The 25,729-nt window shown below is 32.3% G+C and overlaps 3 protein-coding genes across 12 annotated transcripts; all 3 read left to right on the plus strand.

Moving 5' to 3' along the window:
- Positions 1-4,751: 4,751 nt before the first annotated feature.
- LOC105137742 (uncharacterized) lies at positions 4,752-9,646 on the plus strand. 4 transcript variants are annotated; one of them, XM_011043578.1, is made up of 4 exons: positions 4,752-4,840; positions 5,178-5,919; positions 7,227-8,824; positions 9,087-9,646. In XM_011043578.1, exons 2-4 carry the CDS (start codon positions 5,235-5,237, stop codon positions 9,144-9,146), a joined length of 2,343 nt encoding a protein of 780 aa, XP_011041880.1. In that variant the 5' UTR covers positions 4,752-4,840; positions 5,178-5,234; the 3' UTR covers positions 9,147-9,646. The 4 variants fall into 4 exon arrangements, with proteins under 4 accessions (XP_011041880.1, XP_011041881.1, XP_011041882.1 ...); XM_011043579.1 differs by lacking the exon at positions 4,752-4,840 and adding an exon at positions 4,873-5,067; XM_011043580.1 differs by lacking the exon at positions 4,752-4,840 and adding an exon at positions 4,873-5,035.
- A 3,756-nt stretch (positions 9,647-13,402) lies between these two features.
- LOC105137743 (high mobility group B protein 15-like) lies at positions 13,403-19,915 on the plus strand. 7 transcript variants are annotated; one of them, XM_011043587.1, is made up of 7 exons: positions 13,403-13,486; positions 14,922-15,133; positions 15,953-16,031; positions 16,846-17,008; positions 17,087-17,206; positions 17,780-18,177; positions 18,272-19,056. In XM_011043587.1, exons 2-7 carry the CDS (start codon positions 14,952-14,954, stop codon positions 18,731-18,733), a joined length of 1,404 nt encoding a protein of 467 aa, XP_011041889.1. In that variant the 5' UTR covers positions 13,403-13,486; positions 14,922-14,951; the 3' UTR covers positions 18,734-19,056. The 7 variants fall into 7 exon arrangements, with proteins under 7 accessions (XP_011041889.1, XP_011041887.1, XP_011041891.1 ...); XM_011043585.1 differs by lacking the exon at positions 13,403-13,486 and adding an exon at positions 13,523-13,684; XM_011043589.1 differs by lacking the exon at positions 13,403-13,486 and adding an exon at positions 13,956-14,017.
- A 1,023-nt stretch (positions 19,916-20,938) lies between these two features.
- On the plus strand, positions 20,939-22,595 carry LOC105137746 (ubiquitin-conjugating enzyme E2 D2-like). Its single transcript, XM_011043590.1, has 3 exons — positions 20,939-21,804; positions 21,997-22,208; positions 22,471-22,595. Exons 1-3 carry the CDS (start codon positions 21,388-21,390, stop codon positions 22,517-22,519), a joined length of 678 nt encoding a protein of 225 aa, XP_011041892.1. The 5' UTR covers positions 20,939-21,387; the 3' UTR covers positions 22,520-22,595.
- Positions 22,596-25,729: the final 3,134 nt, after the last annotated feature.

A 25,729-nucleotide genomic window follows, 5' to 3' on the forward strand; every position in this document is an offset into this window, starting at 1 on the left:
GATTTACATTGAACTAGAGTTTGTTAAAGATATTGATTCGGATTCGATTATAGATGAATTATATTCTATAAAATATTGAAAGGTGCAACTTTGATAGTATAATTTATTTTTATTTTTATTTTGAATTTTATGTACTTTAAATTTTATTTTTTTATATTTTGTGTTATGTATTTTGATTAGTGCTTAAAAGTGCATTTTTTTAAGGTTTATATCATCATTTTACACTTGGAGTATCAATAACTCATTAATTAAAACATATTTTATAATAACAAGTCTAATACCATAAGATACTTTTAATTTATGGTAAATGTTCATCTTTGTAGGCCTATCACATAAAAGAAAGGATTAATTGATGAGTTTAAGTACTAAAATTGAAAGAACAAAGAGAGGGCCAAACTTAGAAAAAAGATATTGGTTCAACCCAAATTGGAACACTATTTGGTTATTGGGTCATATCTGGAGCTATAGATCTTGGATTTAGGTTTATTATATATGGATAGAAAGTTAAGATATAGGCCTAGAACATTCATTGGAAGTTAAGACTCAATTTTACTTTTGGAAGTCCAAGTCTTAGCAACAATGGAGAAGTTTGAATTTATCTTGCAGCCTAAACACTATTCAGTATTTAGCTCATATCTTGAGTTCTTGAAGTCCAAATGACTTCAATTTTTTTTCTAGAAAGCTGAGATAATTTCCTATAATTTTCATGATTTAAGTTTGTTTGAATTCTAACGTTAGCAATGTCATTTTATTTAGATAAAAAAATAAGGATTGTCACTAAGTTAATAGTTAACCACCCACTCACTAATTAGTCAACAAATCAATAGTTTTTAATTTTGGCATATAAAAGGGGATATTTGCCATGCATTTAGGCATCTTAATTTTCAAATCAAGATCATGCCCATGCTTTCTCTCTTCGTATTTTTGTAATGCTTAAGTTTTGTTTTCATTAATATCTTGTTTATACCTTTTATTTCATTTTCTTTACTTAACTAACTTTTATCTTATTTATGTTTTTATCTTGTTTATTTATGTTTCTCTCTTTCATTATATTTAGCTAAGTTTATTATGTCAAGGTAAAAATGATACACTAATGGTGTAAGTATAGTATAAACTCAACATGGACTTTAATGTTTATACTAACATGTTTTGTATTTGTTATCTTGTTCACTCTTAATACTTTGCTTGTTAAATGGTTAATCTAGATTTATGTTGTATAACACTTGGTACAACAAATACATGACACTTTTATAACTCAACCGTATGATATAAACGACACTTGTGCTATGAAAGAAACTTGATTTGTTGTTAACATAAGTTATAATAATGAATACCTAACAACATTTACAAGTATTTGCATTATTCGAATAAGATAACTAATGTAATTATATTAACAATTTATAATCTGATTGGAATCTCCTTTGTGTGTGGTTTCCATTTGAATAATAAGAGTTTATACTATAATTGTTTGACATACCATTAATTGATCCTCTAATATTGACATTTATTTTTATCATTGTTTGATCATCACATTGATCTTACATCTTAAAATTCTCATCAACTTCTTCTTCTTCTTCTTCTTTTTCTTTTTTATAATTACTACTACTACTAGTGTTGTTGTTGTTGTATTATTGTTATTTATAATTTATACAATTAACCTTCTTGTGATTCGACCTTAGTCTTACCAAGTTATTTATTACTTCAACACTCCTACACTTGGGAGAAGACTTCAATCTTTTGATTGTGTCATATTTGAATTAAAACTTTATTGTTATCTTACTAAATTTATATATCCGAGTGAATGTTTAATCTTAAAAAATAATTTATGTGTATTTATATCATAGCCCATGATAAGAAAAAATCCTAGCTCTGGTCCCAAATGAATCACATAACAAGTTTTGTTTTTTTAAAAAATATCTCTTGAGAAGAGAGATAATTTTAGAAAAGAGATAATTTTTGTGCTTATAAACAACTAAAATACTCATTTATTAGGATTGATGTCATCATCAATATATAATACAATTTATACATTTCTTCAAATTAAAATTTGGTGATACATGGGCATATTACTTGTTTAAAGCAAGTTTCTTACATAAACCATATATTAACAAAGCATAAGAGGAGAGTAACATTGAACATTGCTTTATTTTTTTGTTTTTTTAATTTTTTTATATTGAGTTTATTAGATATTTGATTTTTATTTTTATTTTTTACGAGATTATCTTGATTTTATAATATGGTTGTGAATTTGATAAATTAACCCAAGTTAATATGATATATCATCATCTCAATTATTTTTTAATATCATTTTTATTTTTTAATTAAATTAATTTTTTATTGATTTTATAAGTTGTCGTTGAACTTACTAAAGCAACTAGATCACATTAGATCATCTAGTTTAATGAAATACTAATTAATAAAGAAATTATTAATTAGATTTTTAAGGTTTTAAACATCTTTTACATGCTTTTGTAATGTTTTTTTAGTGATTTTTATCGTATTTTATTCAAAATAACTTGATTTTATTTCAAATCCTAAATGAAAAATACAAATTAGTACAATTTTGGTAGACTCAACAAGCATTTGATTTCTTTTAATCTGGTTAGATTGAATTTCTGTCTATGATGTATTTATTTCTTAGAAAATCATTTTTAGGAAACCATTTTTCAAATTTTTTTGTGTTTGTTTGTCATTAAAAAAGTTGGTTAATGAAAAACACTTTCTATTCAACAAAATACACTTTCCTGTCAAAGAAAAATTTAGCTTGATTTCTAGGAAAGTATTTTCCTTTTATTTTGGGTGGAAAACACTTTCTAGAAGTTGTGAAAAATCTAAAACTATTATATTATTTTCTGATTATATCAAATTTGATCCTCAAACTTTTGATTACTATATATTTTATTTGATTTGTTTTTTAATTTCTTACTTTAAGATTTGATTTAATTTGATTTTTATATTAACTTTGATTATTATTTTTATAATTTTTATTTACTTTTCTCTTATATTTTTTTAATTGAAATTTTTTATCTATTAAATTTGATCCTTATTCTTTTGATTGTTACTTATTTTATTTAAAATAATTTATGAAATTGTAATTATTATTATTATTATTTTAATTTTATCATGATTTAATTATTTTATCTGTTAGATTTGATCTTTATTATTTTGATTATTGTTTATTTTATTTGAGATAATTTATAAATTAGATTTTTTTCAATTCCATTCTTATTCAACTTTTTAATTTATAAGATTTTTTTCTTTTTATTTTAATAAATATAAAAAAAAATTAATAAGCTATTTTCCAACTCATTTTTCATAACATAACAAAAAACTAAAAAGTATTTTTTAATTTTTTTCATGACTTTATCAAATATCAAAAAATAATTAAATTTTTAGGAATTAAATTTTAAAAAGTATTAGTTTGATTAAACGAGGTAAATAAAAATGAATCTATGAAGTTGAATTTGAAAGCATACGAAGGGTGTGTTTGACTTTGCCTCCACCTGAATTTTTAACCTTTTATTTATTTATTTTACGAAGTTTTATTTTTTTTATTTCTTAATATAATATATAAACTTATGTTTTATTAATCGTGAACTGTTTTTCTATGTTTTTCTATTAACTTTTACGAATTTAAAATTTAAACAATGTTTTATACTTTTATGATTTATTGATAAAAATATAATTTATTTTTAAAATTTGATTATATGTTCGAAAATCTAATTTATTTATTTATTTATTTATTTTTAAAAAAATCAGGAGTATCCGTTAACGTGATCTGACCGGATCAGATTCTAAACGGAGCAATGAATTTAAATATTTTGAATTGGAGTCGGAAGTGCAAAATCCAGCTCCAAAAATATTGACCGTTCGTTTTGACATCCTCAGTAAAAATCGTCCACTTCTGGATTAAATTGGGAATTAAGTGAAAGATTAAGGATGAAAACGAGGTTGCACAAAATACTCCATAAGGACTCCACGTGATGAGATCCACCTGATCGCACCAAAATATTGACTATCCGTTCCTACCTGATACCGCCCACAGCAAAGGCGCGTTACGAAACTTCATTCCTACGCTCTGTCATGGAGATTAGCAAACACGATCCAGTAGCTCTTCAGTTCCTAGCCCCTGCGCGTGTTTTAGACAGAAAACTAGAGCGCGTGGCTTTGAGGGATCTAGAGCTCCTATACTACAATAAAAGTCCTGACTTGGTGGAACCCACGGCGTCGTATCTGCCTCGGAAATGTAACGGAAACTTGTAGCTTTTATGGGATAATTATTTATCAGTCCCTCAATTATTAAAATGATTTCATTTCGACCCTTTCATTACACATTTTTACACCTTTTGTCATGAAATCATTATTGACCTGACAATTAAGTTTCTTCATGTATTTAATAAGAGTATAAATAAATAGTTTTTATTTTTATAATATAAGACATAGTTTTAGCCATGATTTTGAAAAAAATAAAATTAATTACTGTCCTGATCGCAGATATTATAAAATTAATTATATCTCTTACTTAAAATATATGATATGGATTTAGGAAAATGAATTTTTTTTAAAAAGGGTTTTTTCCCTAATGGAGCACAATTAGAGAAATTGATTTTACAATTAGTGATAGTGGAAAGGTGAAATTGTAAAGACTAATCAAATAGGTACTAATTTGAAAATTGTATGAAAGTTATGGGATGGATTTAGTAGTTACACCCAGAAATCTAAGACCATCAAATCAAACTTGGCAGCTCAAACCGAAGTCACTCACATAACCGTCGAAATTTAGCAATTTGGTCGATTAGACAGAACGATTCATCGTTGACTCAGACTCAGTTTCATCTCGGTGAGCCAGTACTGTACTATCATTCATTAGTTTGTGTGGTCGCTGAGAAACTGAAGGGAAAAAATCAATGAAATGAATTGAAATAAGTGTTTTTGGGGTTTAAATTTTTGTTTCCGTTCTGGGTTTTGAGTTAACAGCGTAACGGCAAGCAAAAACACTATGATTGCTGCATATGGGTTGTTTTCACTTTTCAATGTGGGTTTTCTTCGTTTTCTTGCATTTTGTTGGTGATTAAACCAACCCCATTTCATATTTGCTTCTTTTTTTTTTGGCTTGTATTTAATGACAATTTTTGTATTTGGCATGAAGTTCTGATTTTTCTTTTCTTGTTGTCCAGTTTAAAAACAGGGAGTTACTATATTGGTTTGCCGAGTTTGTTGTTGGGGAATGAAAAATGCCTTGTCAAGAGATAAAGTCATGGGCTTTTGATGAACTAGTTGGTGCATATCTTGATCTTGCTATTGCATATTCTCTGTTATGTGCATCAACTTTCGCTTTTTTTGCTGAGAAATTTCTGGGTTTATTTGGATTGCGTTTGCCATGCCCCTGTGATGGACTTTTTGGTGACCACAATAGAAATAAGTGCTGGCGAAGAGTGTTAGCTGATAGACCATCGGAGAATATATCTTCTGTTCAGTTCTCTGTTAAGAGTAGGTTCCCTTTTGATTCTATGTGGGACAAACACTTGAATTTTGAGTCGAGTGTTGGGACGATAAACGAAGTAAATTGTGGAAGTGACAATGCTGGATTAGAAGGCGAGGCCTGGTGTGGCTCACTTAGGGAGAGGAAGAGTGGAAAGGGAGTTGAGAGATCTGTAGTCAATGTGAGGGATGTGAAAGAAGGGAAGTTTGATGTTAAAGAGAGGGGGTTTTCAATCCAGAAGGGGAGATATCTTAGGAGACGCAGAAAAGTGGCTGCTGATAAAGGGCTGTTTTCTTCTGTTTCGTCATATGATCATTCACAGTCGAATTCTCGAACTCATCCTCAATCTCCAGCCAGTGTCAATAAATTGATGAATAAGCATCATGATGGTGACATGGTTCCTGCTAGTTCTGGTGCTGATGCTCTGCATATTGAGGGTAAAGAAAATATTTTCAAATGCTATATTTATTTAGTTCTAGTTTGATTCTAGCATGTTTCTTGTGTTTTAGTTTTAACCAGTTTTACAGTATGAAAGGTATATGCAATTCATTTGTTTTGTTCTGTGAGTTACAGTCAAAATTAAGAAAGTTGAGAAGCCATATAACATTATAATTTTTGTTTTTGGTTAGTAACAAGTTTTCTTCACATAAATAGAACTTAAGCCCCGTTTATTTTTAGTTAAACACTTCCTTGGAAATAATTTTCTTCACTGTTCAATGTTTGGTAATCTGGTGAAGAGAAAACACTTTACTTTCTTGTCTCAGAAAAAATTAGCTTTAAAGAAAAGAAAATGTTTTTCTTTTATTTTATCTGAAAAACTATTTCTGAAACTTTTTCAAAAAATGACTAAATATTTTTATATTTTATTATTATTATTTGTTTTATTTAAAATAATTTATAAAATTTAAATTATTTTTGTTTTAAATTTCACCCTTTTCAACTTTTATATCTTTTAGATTCGGTTCTCATTAATGTGAATGTTCCTTGTTTTATTTGAAATAAATGAAGTTGGAATTTTTATTCAATCTCGTTTTTTAATTTTTTTATCTGTTAAATTTGATTCATAATGTTTTATTTAAAATAATTTTTAAAATAATTTTTTTTTTAATTTCATATTCTCTTTCAACTTTTTCATTTATCATACTTGGTTTTTATTCTTTTAATAAACTTAAAAATAAAATAAAATATTATTAAGTTATTTTCTAGTTTATTTTCTATAACATAACCAAATAATAAAATTGTTTTCCAACTAATTTTTCATAACATTGTTAAAATATTAAAAAATAATCCACTTTCTATAGAAACTACTTTAAAATAAAAACCATTTTCTAACAAATAAACAGGCCATAACTGAAAATTGTTAATTATTACTAGGAAGATCCATGTGGTAGAATTGAACCTCAATCAGATCCTTGAGGAATTTTAAAGCAAGAAAAGAGTTGACCACGTAACAAGTATGGTATGCCAAGGAATAGTGGCTGAATCTCTTTGCGGTGAATGGCCCTTGTATTCCCACCTGCGTATCAGGGGAGGAAGGTCCATATCTTTCTAACCTTTCTGTTTTTAGGAGATAGCATTTAAGATTATTTTTTTTTTTGAGAGTTGCGTGGATCAAACCTTCTATGCTTTTAAGATGTGTTGAACATGATCAAGAATGCACTAACATGCTTTGAGTATTCACATGCTAATGCCATTTCTGCGCATTGTTGTGCTGCTTCTAATGTGAATGGTTATGTTATCTCAGATAGCAAGGAGTCTTCTTCTGTGGATACTGGATTTGTGGGAACAGTCTGTAATGATTTTGAATCAAATGAACCTCTTGATGAAAATAAGCCCATGGAAAAGGCTGCACCGCCTGGTGATGATTTGAAATGCAACGCACATGAAGAGCCTTGCTTTGATGGTGAAGAAAAACATGGTATTAGAGTCTTGGAACAAGCATCAGAAGAAGAACATGCTGCTTGTTCAGCTTTGTACCTGGAGCTTGAGAAAGAGAGAAGTGCAGCCGCTACTGCAGCAGACGAGGCCATGGCTATGATTCTGCGTCTCCAAGAAGAGAAGGCATTGATAGAAATGGAAGCTAGGCAATACCATAGGATGATTGAGGAAAAGTCTGCTTATGATCTTGAAGAAATGAACATTCTCAAAGAGATCCTTCTCAGGAGAGAGAGGGAGAAGCATTTCTTGGAGAAGGAAGTTGAAACTTACAGGCAAGTGATTTTTGGGAATGAGGAGTTGGAATCTGATGTGCAAGACATAGGAACCACGCATGAACAAAGGGCTTCTTCTTCACAATATTCACGTGAGGATCCATTTCTGGTGCTGCAGAGGATTAGTGAATCCATTGAAGAGAAAGAGAAGGGAGAAGAGTCGAACAAGTTTTTAAGATCCAAGGTTCAATCCATTGAATCACAAAGCTGTGCTCTTGCTTTTGGGAAAGAATTACCAATTCCAGAGTTGGATGAAGATGAATCTTTGAAGGGAGGGTGCATTCATAGGCACCCAGGCATTGACAAACTTCGCCAACATTTATCAATGGACAATGATGGGACTAAAGATGAATTTGAAGAGAAAGAGCTGCTATCACCTGACAATAGTCTATTTGATCAACTAAGAGAGCCACAAATTATGGAGTCATGCTCGCAATTTGACTTGTCAACTCGGGGTTGTAATTTGAATGAGAAAACCATTTCTACATCTGTGGAAGCACAGCAGCAAAGTGATTGCATTAATGCAGGTCACGAGTTGGCGTCAAAGACAACAGAGACGTGTGACCAAACTAAGATTATTTTCCCGTATAGTTGTGATGATTTAGAGAAGCATGCAAGAGATTCATCTGATGCAGAATTTGGTTTGGGTTCCCTTGTTCATGATGTTCATGTCATTGATGATGAAACCAATTTGTCTTGTGGAATTAATGAAAATGGAAATGAAAAGTTGTCCGTGAGTGCTGTATCAGACATCCCAAGAACGTGTGGCAGTCCAAGGATAAGTTGGGCTGAGCAAGATGTCCGCAACAGCTGCTCTGATATGACTAATGGATTGCCGCCATTGGGTAGCTCAAAAGGCAAATTCTTGACTTCTGATTTGAGAAGAAATTCCATGTCTGCAGTTGATTATGAAAGATATAAAATTGACAGTGAAGTTGGGCGGCTGAGAGAGAGGCTACGAATCATTCAAGTGGGAAGAGAACAGCTCAATATCTCTATGGAGAACAGGGAAAAGAAAAAGGTCCAATTGCAACTTTTGGAGAATACAGTGAGTCAGCTTCGAGAGATTCAGCAATCAACAGAGCATAGAAAGGCTGCTCGTCAGGCTTCACTGCCCCCTCTTTCGTATAAGGTAATGATTTTTCTCTTATTGAAATTTAGTCTGCGTGACCAAGTCTAGGAATCATTTTGTGCTTGTTTAACATGCATGGTTATCTAATTTTGATAAATACATGCATGATTGTGTGAATGACGAACCTTTATGATCTGGTTACTGTCAAATTAAGCTGAGTTCCAAATCACTACTGTTCCCATTGCTTCCACCATCCCCGCTTTTTTCTCATGGCTGATGCTGATCTTTGTACAGCAACTTATTTCTGCAACATTTTCTGCAGGTCATGTCGAAGAAAAGGCAGTGGCGAAGTGCTTCTTTGGGAGTGCATAGGAGCACTTAAATTGGCTTTTCATGGCCTGACGATTCGTGCTGATCATGGATTTTCAGATAGTGCTTCTTTATCCTTTCAAGTTGATCAATGGATAAATTCTGCAGATATCGCTACTGGTCACTATCTTGCTAGGAGCTACTATCCGAACGAGACACCAATGACAAAGCCTCAGAAGCCGAACTGATTGGGTTGGCTCCATGGATCCATTCTGCTCAAATCATAAAACCAAAGCCGCCTTCGTATCGATAAAATTTACATCCTTCTGTACTACTTCCATCCTCATTGTCTTGGAAACCCAGTTTAGGGAAGCTATCTAGCCTTCCAGTACCACTTGAACATGCAAACTTTCTTCTTGAGGTTGAACTTTGCACGTAGCAAGTACCACTTGGAACGAAAATCTCTGCAACACTTCGTTTTTTTATAGATCAATTTTGAGCTCAATCTTTTGAGTAAATATTATCACGGTTTGTAATAAATAATAAAAAAAGGGAACTTTGCAGCTTGTGGCTTTTGACAGGGGTGACTCCTGATTATGGTGTGCAAATCAACACTTACCAACTGTGATGTAAATTGACCAATCTAAAACATAGAAAGTAGGATGACATTTGTTATGAACACGAGGCAAAACAATGGCTTTGCCTTTGAAATATGTTGCTATTTTTCTCCATGCTTAGCTTCATCCTGCGACTGAAATATATTTAAAAAATATTAGAGAGCCCATCTACAAATTTAACTCATTAAAAGCCCAGTTTTCCCTCCAGGAAAGGGAAAATAATTTTTTGGGTGCTTATTATTTTATTTTTATTTAAAAATATATTAAAATAATTTTTATAATTTTTTATTTTTAATATTAATATATTAAAAACATTAGAAATTATTAAAAAAAATCAATTTAATAATTTTTCAACCAAGCGTGTTTTACCCTTCTCTTGGTGCAAAAAATCTTTCTTTAATACTACTAGAAAATTGAAAATGTAGATGATAAAATAATACTCTACCAGCATTTAGGAAGAAATCCCACTACTATTTGAATTGCCCATAGAATTTCTAATGGAAAATTATTGTCTACCTGTTGTTCATCTTGGGCAAGATTTTATTGCTTATTTTTTGTTAGCAAGTTCATCAAGAATTAATTTTCGACGGAATTTTTAGTCATTGATTTCATTCCTAAACCTTCCATAACTTTCTAATGAAATAAATGTGAAATTATCAATTAAAATGCTGATAGAATAAAGCTATTTTTTAATAATTGTGTTGATGTTTTCACCGATTATTTTGACTAGTTGTTATAATTTTTTAGCCAATCTAAACATACAACAACAACAATAACACTAAAAACAGTAAAATCAATAATTATTCATATTAAACCTACAATCATAATAATAAAAAACTTGTGTAAATAGTAAAACAATGAATACATCTTCAAAAACACATAAAACATTATCCAAAATATATAATTGTAATGTAATATAAGCACCAATAAAAATCTTACACAACTTCAATTTTATTACATAATGAAACATTATATTTTAATCAATTCAACACCTTTTAATTAGAATTTGTTTCTTCATGGTAACCATGTAATTTGAGAATAAGATGTGTTGTATATACATTTTGAAGTGGATGAACACAACAAACATTAATTAAGTATTTTAACAATGCAAATAGAAAAGTGATCAATATTAAATTTTTTTTATTAACCGGATTAATTTATAACTCTCAGATTAATCCTAATTAGGTATGTACTAATAAATTAAAAATAAATAAAATGATAATGTTTTAAATAAAAATAATACACAGGGTGATCAGATGATTTAAATTCAAAGGCTAGAATGTTTTTTTTTAGTGAGATCGCGAGCCAAACAACAACATAAATAAACATCTTTCCGAGATAAAAAAAAAAAATATATATATATATAGTGATTTCAAGACTGTTATCCTCTCTTTCTCTATTATTTTGGGCTTGGTATGTGGGTCGTGGGTTGTTATTGGATTTTCTCCACTACATTTGGGCTTTTTAATTTTTGTAATATTTTTCTTCATTTTTTTAGGAGGTCTAAATTATCTCATTAATAATAATGACATTGTGACGTTGCTTCGTGTGTTAGAAAATTATCTTTATATATTATAAAATCAACACCTTCTAATTCACCAAAGAAAAACAAAAATTCAAAATATATCGCTCTTGAGATCTTATAAATATAAAATCCCAAATTTCATCGCCATCGTGTGTGTATTGTATTATGCCTTGTATGAATTTTTCTTTTCTATATATATAATTTTGTATATTTCTTTAATGCAATTTAATTTTGTTTAGTTTGAGATTGAAAAGAATGAATTAGACAAAGAGCTCTCAAAAAAAAAAAAACATGTTAAAATACAATAACAAATAAAGTAAAACATAATATGATGAAATTGTTTAAGAATGTGGTAAATATTTTTTTTATAGTATTTTTTATTTAAAAATACATTAAAATAATATATTTTTTAAAAAATATTTTTAATATCAATACATTAAAAAAATTAAAATATAAAAATTAAAATTAATTTAAAAAATTTAAAAAAAACATGATAATGTCATGCAAGACCCAAATGGTCAAGGAGGAAGAGGAGGAGAAGCCAAGCCCATGATTAGGGATTGTTTGGAAATGCGATCCAACTCGTTTTTTTAAAAAATTTAAATTTTTTTATTAAAAATTAATTTTTTGAATATTTTTTGATTATTTTGATATACTAATTGAAAAATTAAATTTTAAAAAAATATTATTTTAATATATTTATAAACAAAAAAATTTTAAACTCCAACCACAATTAGTCTTCCAAACAAACCTACACACCTACCTCTCTGGTACACATCTTCACCAAAAATTAATGTCATAATGGTTTGTTTGTCAACTTAATAATATATCAGTTCCATATCATAGACATTCAAAGATTTTTATTTTTGATTTTTTATTTAAACATTAATTTGGTTTGATTTATTTATTTTTTATATAATTATAAATTTAACGATGAATTTATTATATAACCATCTTAATATTATAAAAAATAGCACTTGTTAATTTAATATAATGTTTTACTTGTCAACTTAATAATATATTTGTCTCATGCCATATATATTCATGTTTATTTTTTTAATTTTATTCTAAGATTGAGATGACTAAAAATTAATTTATATAATTTATCATGAGTTATTTTTTACATGAACTCATTACTTAAGTTATAGAGTTGATATTCTAAATTAGATCAATTTAACGTATAATTATAAGTTGATATTCTAAGTTAAGTCAATTTAATATATAACTATTTCGATATCTTTTTAAAAACTATCATTTAATATATTACCATATCAATATTTAATATATATATATATATATTATATTTTAAATTTATAATTATTTTTTTTGAAAAACACATTCAGAATATTTAAACATTATCTATTACATTAAAAAAATTAATTAGATCCGTAACGCATCCCAATCCAATGATCTATTACAACCTAAAAAGACCTTCCTAAACCCTACCATGAACAACCTTCTTGTTATGGGACATAACTTGAGAAGCATCGGTGCAATTACTACCATAACTAAAACCCTAAGAAGCCAACCAACCACCTTGGCTTCCATGGCAAGAACAAGGCCATTTATTCTCTCTCTTACAAATACATTTGTTGGGCGAGGTCGGTGGTGATGACTTAAGAATAGGAATTAAATATACCTAAATAAGGAGATTAATGACTTGTTCTAAAGTGATTGTGCCTTCAATTACTATTGTCTCGCCACCCATTTCTCATCCCCTCGATGGTCTTTGTTGGCTCTTATCCCTTTGTGCTTTTCGACCTTTTATTTTATTTTATTTTATTTTCTTGCCGTTTCAAAAGGGAAGTCAATAGGGCACGTTTTATTTTTGTCATCTCCTCCATTAAATAATTCAAGAAATCTTCTTCTTCTTCCAAAAAAAAAAAAACCATTTTCACTTCTCCTCCATTATCATACCACCCCACCATTGCCAATGGACTGCTTTAGAGTTGTGGGGCAACTTATTTGTCATTAAAATTTGATATTTTTTTAGTATTTATTGATCATAATAAATTTAAAAAAATTTTAAAAAAAATTATTTTGATAAATTTATAAATAAAAAAAAGACACTTTAAACGCATCCAAACCCTAATAATAATGATAAACATGTTTAATTTGCACTTGATCTCTAGCTATATTGCCATAACTATTGAAACCCATTTTTAGCTCCTTTGATTTGGTCACCCACCGTATATCATTTTTATGACATGAAAACCGCACTGGCACCCTTGATTTTACACATGAAGGCTGGAAACCGTATAGGTATATGAGGTGGGTTTTTCATCTTCATCCATGCTTATCCCTATACAAGAATAATCAAGATAGATAGAGAGAGAGATAAACATAGTTTATACAATGATAATCTCTCTTTAATATTTGTTAATTAAATAGGGTTTAGTGTTAAAGGGCCTCCTCCTATTTTGTTATTTCATTTTGCATCTCCCTCTCTCTCTCTCTCTCTCACTGTAGGTAAGTCGTTTTCTTTTTTATTATTTTATTTCCTTAAAATCTCCTGTGCTTATACAATATTAAAAATTTCTGCTATCTGCATCTGGGTTTCTATTCTTTTACTATATCAAACACAATAGCCTATGAACCATGAAAAGTAATTAAATACATTGTTAATTCACATTAAATTAAACACCAAAACAAATAAAAAAACTCATTATTATATTATTTCTATTTTAATTTTTCTATATAAGCATATTTTTGTCCTCCATTAAAGAAGAAATCAAGTGAGTTTTTGAGTTTTGGTCCTTGAATCTTGATTTTGAAATTCAAAGATGGGTCTTTTAAGCAAAGGTGGGATTTGTTCCTTCTTGGGTTTGCTTTCTTTGATTGATAGACAACTACCCCACAGAACCCCACCTTGGCTTGGCTCTGTAACACTGTGTCAGATAACTGCAACAGATAACAAAAAGAAACTAGAGGATAGCATTACATGTACTAACATAATAAGATATGCATATATATATATATATATTCATGTACATTCATTTATGCCAGCGACCAGACCAGCATATCTTTAGAATGTCAGGCAAGGAAATAGCTGCTGCTTGGGTAGCATTATAGGCCTGTACATCTGAGAAAAAGCTAAGACTTTTTGGTATCTGCGTGTATTTATTATTACTAGAGCCTATAGGGGTGTCACCTTTTTGGTCTCTGTGTAAGCGTTTTGAAAAGTCTGAAATCTGAGATTTGAGCTTTGATGATCTTTTTGTTACATCCATCATGGCCTTGACAGCTATCATAATGTACCTGTCACTTGCCTTGGGCTTTGTATTGCATCAACTGAGGTTGTTGTTCATGAACATCAAATTAAGTTTCTTATGATTCATTACTGTGGTATTGTTTCTTAAATTCTATTCTCAACTGCTATCTGCTTGTTGATTTTAATGTTTAATAAATTCTGCTTTATTTTTTCCTTAAAAGGGTTTTTCAGCATCTCTTGAAACCATGGCCTTTCTTTAAAGTTTAACCTTTTGGATTTTGCACGGGATAAAGCTGTGCTTTTTGGCAATATCCTTGATGAGTTCCTTTTTATTCCATCTTCTGCATGCTTTTACTTTCACCTGCAAGTTCTGTTTGTTTGTTGATCTCTTTGAACTCTTTCTTCTTTGTGCAGTCACTTTTCATAGTTAGATATTTTACTTGAACTTGTCTGTAGTGAGGTGTATGAATAGGACAATTTCTAATGGTTTTATAGGGAAGGACAAACTGATGTGGGGTTACTGAAATGGAGTTGGCGATGGCATCGACTTCTTGTGCCAAGCAGATTCCAACGCTTATGAAAGAACCAGTTATGAACTATGTTCAATATCCAGCACCTGGGGCCACATATGAGGATGTTATAGTTAGTCCTAAACTCTTTATGGAAACTTTAGAGAAGTTCCATGCTGCCATGGGAACCAAGTTCATGTAAGCTTCTTCGCATTGGTGATTAGCATTGTTTCAACTTATGGATTTTGCGTTTTGATGGTCTCCCGTATGTAATTTTGGACGCCGTGTTTATGCTGCTAGGATCAAATGTATGCGCTAGTACTCTCACCATCATTTCTTTTTCTCTGCTCTTTGTATTCATGTTACACGATCCTGTTCCTTAATTTTATCAACAATAGTTTTTCAATAATGATATCAATGCTACCTGCAAATGTTATGCCGTTATGCCAACTTCTCCATATTTGGCAGTAGTTTACGAGCTCTATCGCAAGTCACTTTTGTTAGCAACTGTACTCATAAAGTCGTTTAATCTACACATGTCACTCATTATAATTTTTTTTTTTCCATTATTGATTGTTAGTTGTAGATAATATAGTATTTGCTAGAAGTTATTGGAAGGTCAAGGGAGAGGAGCTAATTGCACATTTAATTTCTAATGATTAGAAAAATGTTGGTAAAAGCTTTTCGTTTTTGGTAGATTTTGGATATTTTTAAAGTTGCAAAGCAAAGTTAAGCACAAAAGGTTTCCTGAGTCTGGCCCAATGTTTTTAAACTGACTGCAAATAGTCGAAGCATGTACTCCTCTCTTAAATTAACCCAGCAAGGAAAGTTTATAAAAATGATTGTGATTGTGTTTTCGATCCGAGAGTTTATGAAGTTTCAAACTGTTGTTGCTTTAAATTAGAGTTTCCTGGTGAAGAATTGATTTATTATAGTAGTGGAGGGGAACACAAATTATAGCTTCTAAGACATGATCTGTCCTTTCATTGCATTCATAAATTTGAATTTCGATTGCAGGATCCCTATAATAGGGGGTAAGGAACTGAACTTGCATCGGCTTTTTGTGGAGGTAACATATCGAGGAGGCATCGAGAAGGTAGCATCAAACTGCTTTTAGTTGTGTGGTTCTTTTTTCTTGGATAGTTTTGTTCATAAATTGTGTAAATGGACGACTTCAGGTTAAATTCTGGCATGCACTTGATCGTGCTTCCTGAAAGACTATTTAACTGTCAAGAAACTAAAAGGCCTATTGCAGACATCATATAAAGCTTTGATGTGGATCATCTGTAATCCATATTCCTTAAGTTTCCAAACAACTAAAAGCTTATCTGTGCATGTATGTTTCTATAGATATCATTGCTTCATCTTCCTTTGGATACTTGAAACTGCTTCCTGTTTCTCAGAAAAGGTTATTGCAGCTGCGATGTCAAAATGATATGTTTCCAGCGCGTTGTGCTCACATAATGTTTTTCAAATAATGCCTTTAATTACCTGATTTTGCACAAGCCATTAGCTGTTAATATTGAATAATGAAGATGTTATATACTTGCCCATTTTAGCTGGATCTACTCTTGGTTCTTCAGTGATTTTGACATTGACTTCTGACTCTCTGCAAGATACAGCCATTGATAAGGTGTAACTGGTGATACATGGTTAGAGGGCTTATTCAACTCCCTCCCACTGAACCGAACTGAAACCCTGATTGTTGCAATGCAATTTGTGGCTATTTCAAAACTTATGTCCAAAATGTTACTTTATGTCGAAGTGGAATCTAATTGCTTGTAGGAAGAAGTCTGGATTAAATTTACTTGAGATTGAATAATGATCTCTAATGAAGAAAGAGTAAATTGTTTCTAAAACAACAGCTATGCAGTCGTGCAGTTACATTGATTTGCATAATGGATTTGCAGATTATTAGAGAGAGAAGGTGGAAAGAAGTGACTGGTGTTTTCAACTTTCCATCTACTGCCACAAATGCATCTTTTGTGCTGCGCAAGTACTATGGTTCCTTGCTTCAACATTATGAACAACTTTACTACTTCAAAGCACGGAGTTGGAGCCCTGCCTCTCCTGGTCAGTGCACTGAAGAAACCCCCGTTTCAAAACTTGATTTGGGTTGTTTATATTTCAAAACAGTACAATTTTTTGCAGTACCTTTGCAGAGTTCATCGATATCACAATGTCCAGCTCAAGTGACTGTTCAGCCGTCACCAGAATACCAAGCTGCTGCAGTGAAACAACAAACAGCAGACATTCCAGAGCTGTGTAGAGGTCTTTCTTCTGTCTTAAACCTGCTGCGCTGTCATTTTTCTCAAAGGTTTATCTATGATTGGAATATTTTCTCACTTGTAATTTAATTGCTGATCTGCTGAAAAATTTGTCCATATATTGGATACTATGTATAAAAAAATGAATGTTCAATAGGCTTTGAAAACGGATGCTTTCTGAATATGCAGAATGCTTCACTATTATCATGGGTAATACTTTCTTTTTTATTTCTGGTGGAAAATGATTTGGAAAATTTGGTTGATAAATCTGTTATTTTCTGTAAAAAAACATAATGAAAAAAAGAAGAAGAGAAGGTTGCAGCAATGCATTAGATCTCTCCAGGTTTAGTTTCTTACAATTCCCTATGATTGTTGATTGTTTCTCTTTCCATGTCTTCTATGCTAATTTAACCAACGGTCCATGCTGTACTCTGAGATTTTGGTTCAGATGCATTTGCATTCTGATTTTGCCTGCTTGTTATTTTCTTTTACATGTAACTATTTCTGAGTGATATTTTCTGACATGTCGCTGGTTGAATTTTCTAACTAAGTGCGGTTGTCTTTCTTACTGCTGTAGCAATGCCAGGATCATCTGTAAGCACTTCAGTGATAGGGGTAATTGATGGGAAATTCGAGAGTGGGTATCTCGTTACTGTGATGGTAGGTTCAGAGAAACTCAAAGGTGTTCTTTATCAGGCGCCACAGAACCAATCATGGCAAGTGCCACAGCCTCGTAGCGTGCCTGCGAACAATAGTGGTAATACACAAGCTGTACCAGGTACACGACGCCGGCGCCGAAAGAAAAGTGAGATAAAAAGAAGGGACCCTGCTCATCCAAAACCTAATAGAAGTGGCTATAATTTCTTCTTTGCCGAGCAGCATGCGAGACTCAAACCACTTTACCCAGGGAAGGATAGAGAGATCAGTAGGATGATTGGGGAGCTATGGAACAAAATAAATGATTCCCAAAAAGCGGTAGGAAATTTTTACATCTTATGTTTGATTCCATTTCCTTTGTGCCATTTCTCCTGATTAACCTTTTGAGTTCATTGATTTCTCTGCTGACCAGGTTTATCAGGATAAAGCTCTTAAAGATAAAGAAAGATACAAAATAGAAATGGAGGGTTATCGGGAGAGATTGAGAACGGGGAAAGTTATTCGTGATGCGGTTCCACTGCAGCAGTGGTTACCAGGTAAAGATACTGAGATGGTGGAAGTGAATGTTAGTACTGGAGAAACTGGAGGGGGCTCTCCTCGAAATGATAGTAGTTCTGGTGAAAGTGATTCTGAAGATGATAAAACTGCGGAGAAGGATTTGGACATGGAAGCATCTCCACTTGAGGGATTGGGTGCTGATTCTGGAGACATGGACGTTGAGACTTCAGCTGAGGTGACACCTTTTAAGCTACTATTTAAGAGGGAAGAAAATGTTAAAGATGAGGGGGTTGAAAAGCCTGGCAAGTCAGCCACTGAAAACTCGGAGACTACTGTACAGACTCTGGAAGAAAACATACATGGCGACAAACATTGACGTTCTCTACCATGAAGTAGGATTTACTCTTTTGATCATGTAGGTTTACTTCTTTATGGTATGACTACATATGATAATTTTACCTTAGTTTTGTTAATTGTCCTAGAACTCGTTCCTTTTTGTTTTTCGAAGCCAGCTTGCTATGGAAGATGGTGTTAGTCACAATGTAGGGCGGAGCAAAAACTTAATCCAACTTCTGACAGTTTTGTAGTCAGGAGAAATTTTGACGCATTTGTTGAACACTGCGGCTTCATGTCAACCTATGCTCTAATTGCATTTCCTGGATTAATATTTTATGAATGTACGATTCATTACTCTAATTATTCAGTGAAATGTGAGGGTGATGTTGAGTGGAAATAGTCTGATAATTTTACGAAATATGGCTTCTAGTGGATTATGGCTAATCTCTTTCGTCAGCTTTCGAAGTGTGTGATTTACATGCCTAATAAAAATGGCTCGCATCTCTTCTTGACTGCACAAAATGTGATCATAAATGTGACAGTGAAGTGTTGCCTACATAGGTTGTAGAGCTAATACATTTACTACTGCACTCCATTCTAGAATCATGCATATCCCTTGACCGCTGTATTTCACTATTGACTGCGAGTTTCTGCCTTGTAACTCTGTATTTTCACTATTGACTGCGAATTTCTGCCATGTAGCTTTAGCTTCGTTCAAGCTGGGAAGTATGTGGTGAGCTCTAGTTCATGTTCAATTTTATCCAGCTTAATGCTATAACTCGAATAAATTTGTCGGTGGAAATATCGAGCATTGCTGTCAATTTCATCTAGTGGGCCATCTTTTCGCATCTTGCCTTGAGTCAACTTCAGCAGCACTTGTAGCTCTGTTGCATTAAAGGACTGCGTTTCCAACTCTAGGTAGAGGGGGCTGCCATTTTTGTCCAGTGGAACTCTTTTTGAGAATCTGTCCAATGGGAGTTAAACAGGGAGAAACAAAGTGTGTTCCAGGCAGATGGCCAGGTCGCATCGCTTAAATGCCTGCTGCAAGAATCTGGACTGAATGTCACATTCCAAAACTACTGCAGTTGACAGAACAGGAACACGAATAAATCTGCACAGGGAAAAACTATGGCATTAGTTACCATGTAATCTTTTTATACGACAGATGTTCATAATTTCATCCAAGCCTAGATGTAATCCAAGAGGTTCCATATCTTGATAAGATATTCCTCTTGTTTATTTTTTTCTTGTAATTATTATTACAGAAACTTGTATTTTTTTTTTATTTGTGTATCTTAAATAGATAATTATAAATTTATAAATAATTATTTTTACTTTTAGTTTTAATCTATTTTGAGAAAATGTTTTTATAATGTTCTTTTAAAACTGTATTTTTGTATATAATTATTAGATTATATGGCTTAAAATTTAGAAATCCAATAATATAAAAATCTCGAGTGGTCTCATATTTGCTCTTTTATAATTTGGAGGTCAAAACGGTGTAACTCTACATCCATCTTATCTGTCTTATTTAAGTTCGTTGGCTCCCATTAATATCTGCAGGTTGCTGTACTGTAAACCTATAGCAAGTTGTACTCATGATCTTCGACGTCTGATTCAAGATAGCCCTTTTAGGGCAAGACATAAGCTTGCTAATCTTGCATAGCAGTACCTTTTCCTTCTTTTGCCCTATGAAATGAAATGTGAACTTCTGTAACTCGGTGCTGTCTGCCACTGAGGACCACACATCATGGATGTACAATGGAGGAGGCAACTGGGCAGCATACCTCTACTGGTTGATTAAGACTTGATAGAATAACGTACTGTTTTTCTTTTTCAAAAGATAGAGAAGAAACAGTAGACTTTTAGCTTAGGACAGATACTGTGAAGTCGTGACCTATAAAAAGCTTGAAGAACTGCCTATGGGCTATGGTCTGTGCTCATTTTGTGTTAATCCCTGTTTCCTAGTGTTGGCCAACTGTCTATTTGTTCATGTAGATGCTTACTAGTAACATACCGACATGTGATTTATCAAGTCCGCAGGCACAAGCAGCAATTGTCTCCTTGGTATTATGATAAGGTTTTGTTTTTGCCATCATGTTTTGAAATAATTATGTGTTTAGTAGGGTGATAGCATTTTGTTTTTGCTGTTATAGTTTGAAAAAAACTATAATATATATATTGATAAATCAAACACCGCACTGCATGAATAAATATCAAGGGCTGATTGAAACTTGAAAATCACTTTGATTTGTCCTGTAAAACTTTTACAATCACTTTAATTTAGGCAAATTGATAGAAAATGGGGATTTGTGCTGACAGGATGCACCTTTTAAATCTGTACCAGCAAGAAAACCCCAACCTCAAAGATTTGTATCTGCAGCCTGCTCATCAAGGATTAGTGAGAAAATGGGAATTATCGAAGGAGATATATCATTCAAGTTTGAAATAATTTTGGACCTAATCTCAGAATGATTTTCATAGCTGCCCTAAGAAGTCTAAAAGGCACTTCCCTCCAACATGTCCTCAGTGCCACTACACTCAACTGCTATGTTCAAGTAACAACAAAATAGTCCAACCATGCTGTCAAGGTCCTTTAGCCCATGAGCTTTCACTTGCCGAACTTCTCTAGTCCCTGACTCGGAATTGTCCACAGTTTTCCAAGTTATATAGACTCCATGCATTCGTCTGTCAATGATCTTCTTATCTTTCATAGGCTCGGTTGTTTTACCTGTCTCGCTCTCTTCCAACACTCTCCTTCTCAAAATGAAGAATTTTTCGTACCTGTCTTTTCCCCACTCTACTTCGAAAACCAAACTATCACCTCCACTCCCTGCTATTCGAGGGAAACACAAACCTGTATCAGATAAAGCTGACAGCAGGAAAAATCCTGACTATGCACAGTGCAGGATTGAAAAGGAGCTAAAACGTGGATTAAAGGACCCTCCCATCAATTGCTCGTATGGACCTATTGGAGACAACATATTCCAATGGGAAGGAGCCATTATAGGACCTTCTGATACACCATTCGAACATGGTGTCTTCTTTCTTTCTATCGACTTTACTGCAGAATACCCTTTTGTCCCTCCCAGGATCAAGTTGAAAACTAAGGTATAGCCTCCTCATTTACTGCTCTATCAATCACGTCCATACGGCCTAATAGTTTTAACCTGCTTTGATTGAGAAATTCACGTGTGGTGGCCAAAAGGGGCTTGTGGGAAGATTTCCAAAATTCATACTTGAACATTTTGGAGTCGCAGAGTTATGTACAAGGATTTGATACTCTTTAAATGCCATGCCCAGGTATTTCATCCAAACATCAGTCAAGATGGAACTGTATGTGTGGACATTCTTGGATCCCAATGGACCCCTGCACTGACCATTGAGAATCTGTTGCTCTCCATTTGCTCATTGCTTCCAGATCCAAACCCTGAAGATCCAACAAGTCCTGTTTGCAAACTTTACAGGACTAACAGAGAGGCTTACAACAAGAAAGCAAGAAAATGGACTAAGATGTATGCTATTGGCTGAACTAGCAATCATCTCCTTAAGTTTCGCTCATAAATATTGATAATTTGCGCTGAAATGATGTAAATTCACTATGGTTCATTACAATATTCTTGACTGGCTCCTTTAGCCATGGTAATTTTATATTATATTTTATTTAGATGTGACGGGATGTCTACACACACACATATTCTGCTGTATTTTCTTTAGGTTTTCTGCTTCGACGTTATGTTATGCTATGCTGAAATTTTTCTGTGATGGAACCTAAAGGAAAATCAAGCAAAGAGGCATCCAGGCCACGGTGAAAGGATTTCAGTGAAACAGTGATTGATCAAATGGTTAGCAGGTGGACTTAACTTTGGATGTTCATGTATTACAGTGGTTATCAAGGGAGAATTGCCCACTGTGCCCCAAGAAACAATAAAAAAAAAAAAGAGCAAAACTTCTATGAAATAAGTATTAAAGTTCGGGAACTAATTTGAACTCTTTGAGTGGGTCGTGGCTCTCGCCTGCCCCCTAGTTCCACCATTGTTCGGACAGAAGCAGATCAAAAATCGAATTTAAGATCTTCTGAGAGAAAGATAATACTAAAACTAGTTCCTTTCTATTGGAGAATATGATTTTGAGATATTATAGATACGTAGAACCTATTAAAGAGACATACAAATTAACTGAGAAATCACATATTTTTCTGACTTCGTTTTCTTGTTCTCCTCACTTGTTATATACATAGACAGTTATAACCTAATTTTTAAATTATAAAAATGAGGAATAAATTGAAATTTGAGTTAAGACAGCATAATTTAGAAATTGAACTTGAAAATATTTAATAAATGAAATTGGTGACCTAAATGATAAATGTCAGAAGTTCAAAACCAAAGTGAAAATAGTCATTTCTAAGGATACAGATGGCGTTGTTTTGAAGAGCTATTCATTATTCTTTTCATTTCATGCAAAAAAAGCCTATTCAACAGGAAAACTGCAGCAATTTGATCCAATCATGGAAAATATCTTTGGCCACAATTACAGGATAGTAAAAAAACTAAAAAGTTGATTAAATTGAGAAAATCCAAAAAAAATAATTGAAAAAACTGAATTATAACAAAACTGATTAAACCAATTAAAAAACTTAAAAAACAAGCTGGTTCGATTTGGTTTTGGTTTTAAAAGGCTAAAACTGAATAAACCGAACCGAACCGGTTCAAATAAAAAAATCAATAATACTATAAATACCTACCTTTCCAGCTTTCACCATCTCCTTTCTAAACTCTAGCCGCCACCCATAATTCATAATCTTTATCTCTCAACACAGCCCCGACCCCTATCTTTACTCTCAACATTTCTCGCTCATGTTTCCCAATCTTCATCTCTTAGGATAGCCCCCCTCCCATCTTCATCTCTCAACCTTTGTCACATCTCTCAACCGTTCTTATAGCCCCCCATCTTCATCTCTCATCTCTCAACCTTTCTCACAGCACCCTCAGGCTCCTCAACATTTTCATCTCTCTCTACCTTTCTTTAAGGCTTTAAACATAACCCCTCCCTCTCTCAAAGTAGATCTAGAGAACAACCATCAATATCTCTTATCTCTCAATCTTTTTGTCCTTTTCTTTAAGCATAGCCCACTAAGCTCATGGATTAACAACCAAACTACAGCTCTAGAGCCCTCCCTCTTGTCAATCTTTATCTCTCAATTTTTTTGTCCCTTCTTACTTTTTTTCTAATTTTTGTAGATCTATTATGTATTTATTTGTATTTATTTTTTATATTTATTTACAAGGTTATTGATTTGCCATAGTATGCTCATGTTGCTATTATTGTAATAGATGTTGTGAGAATTATTTTTTCCAAATTTTCATTTGACTTTTGTTCTTTCTAGCTTTTTTATTTTTAATTTCAGAAAACCTGCTCGATATGCCTGGCCAAGATGAAATCAATTTTTTCTGATTTTTCCTGTCAATTAACCGAATCGAACTAAAATTGATCGGTTTGAACTGGTTTAGGTTCGGTTTTGGTTATGATTTAAAAATGAATAAATAAATTGGTTAGGTTATTTTTTGGGTGAAAATCAGACCGAATCGAAAATGCTCACCTCTAGCCACGATCCCGCTTGTGGATTGATTAATAGTCTTGTAAATGCAGGACTGTAATAAGGACTAGTTTTGGCAAACTCTTTGGCTCTGTAAAAGGCAAAGTAGAAGGGGAGGAAAAAAAAAGACAGATGCAAAAAAAAAAAAAAAGATGATTGGAACTGGAGAAAAATCATAAGAAAACCAGAGACAGAACCAGGGGAGCACAAAAAAAAAAAAGCAAAAGAAAAGCAAATATACAAAGAAAAGAAGGAAAGAAAAGTAATGAAGCAACACAGAGACGAGTATTGGCTCTGCCATTGCCTTCATCCCTGCAAACAAAGAAAGACCCAAAATCAATCAAAACAAATTCATAGAAATTCGATATATTCATCATCACATTAGCTCTTTCATCATCTAAAAAGCTGCTAAGAAAACAAAAACAGTGAACATAAAGAGAGGAGACGACAAACAGGAGGACTTATAGTGAGAGAGAGACCAAAAACAGAGAGAATTCGGGTGGGGGGGGGTAGGAAATAGAGGAATAAACTCAGAAAAAAAGACAAGGAAAGTAAAAGGAAAAACGCAAGAAAAAAACACAAAGACCAACATCAACTTTGTTGTCATCTTCATCGTCTCTAGCAAATCAAGTAAGCAACCTTTTTCCTCCTGCATTGCTTCATCCTCCAAATAATTAACAGATTGCACTGTTCAAGTGAATTTTAATTCACTTGAATAGTGAGCAACACATGTGAATTAGCAGACACATGTTGCTTTATCTAGCAGGGCCACTGACTAGGTCTAGCGCAGCCCTTACGGGTTGAGCTAGGCACAACCCAATAAAATAAAATAAATAAATAAAAAATAAAAAATATATGCATGCATAAAAAAATGTAAATTTATTTTATTGATTTATTTACTAATATTAGAGTCAAGAATAAAAATAATGATTTAATTTTTTTAATTTTATTTAGCTATATAAAAATAAAAAATATGTGTATGCATAAAAAATAAATTTATTTTTATTTGTTTATTCATTGATGTTAGAGTCAGGAATAAAAAATATCAATTAAAATTTATTTTATTTTTATAGCTACATAATATTTATCAACGCTAGAGTTAGAAGTATTTGTAGTTGAATATTTACTAACGCTAGAGTCAAGAATATTACATACAGACCATCATAACATAAACCGACAAAATGTTAGCAATTTATGACAAAACTAGCAATGTAGCTTGCCTCAAGTAGGACGTTTAAGGGGTGATAATGTCTTTCCTTTTACATAACCAGTTCCATACTATAGAATCTTTACTGACAAGTCAGGGTTTTTAATGACCATAATACTAGGTGGAGATTCCTTAAACAAGACCATTCCCCATCAAAGAATAGGATACCATAAATCCATTCTTTCCATGAAATAAGATTTTTAAGGGTGTTGCAATATCCGGGTACGACATAA

The sequence above is a fragment of the Populus euphratica genome, unplaced genomic scaffold (genome assembly GCF_000495115.2).
Source record: "Populus euphratica unplaced genomic scaffold, PopEup_1.0 scaffold163.1, whole genome shotgun sequence".
Classification (NCBI taxonomy): domain Eukaryota; kingdom Viridiplantae; phylum Streptophyta; class Magnoliopsida; order Malpighiales; family Salicaceae; genus Populus; species Populus euphratica.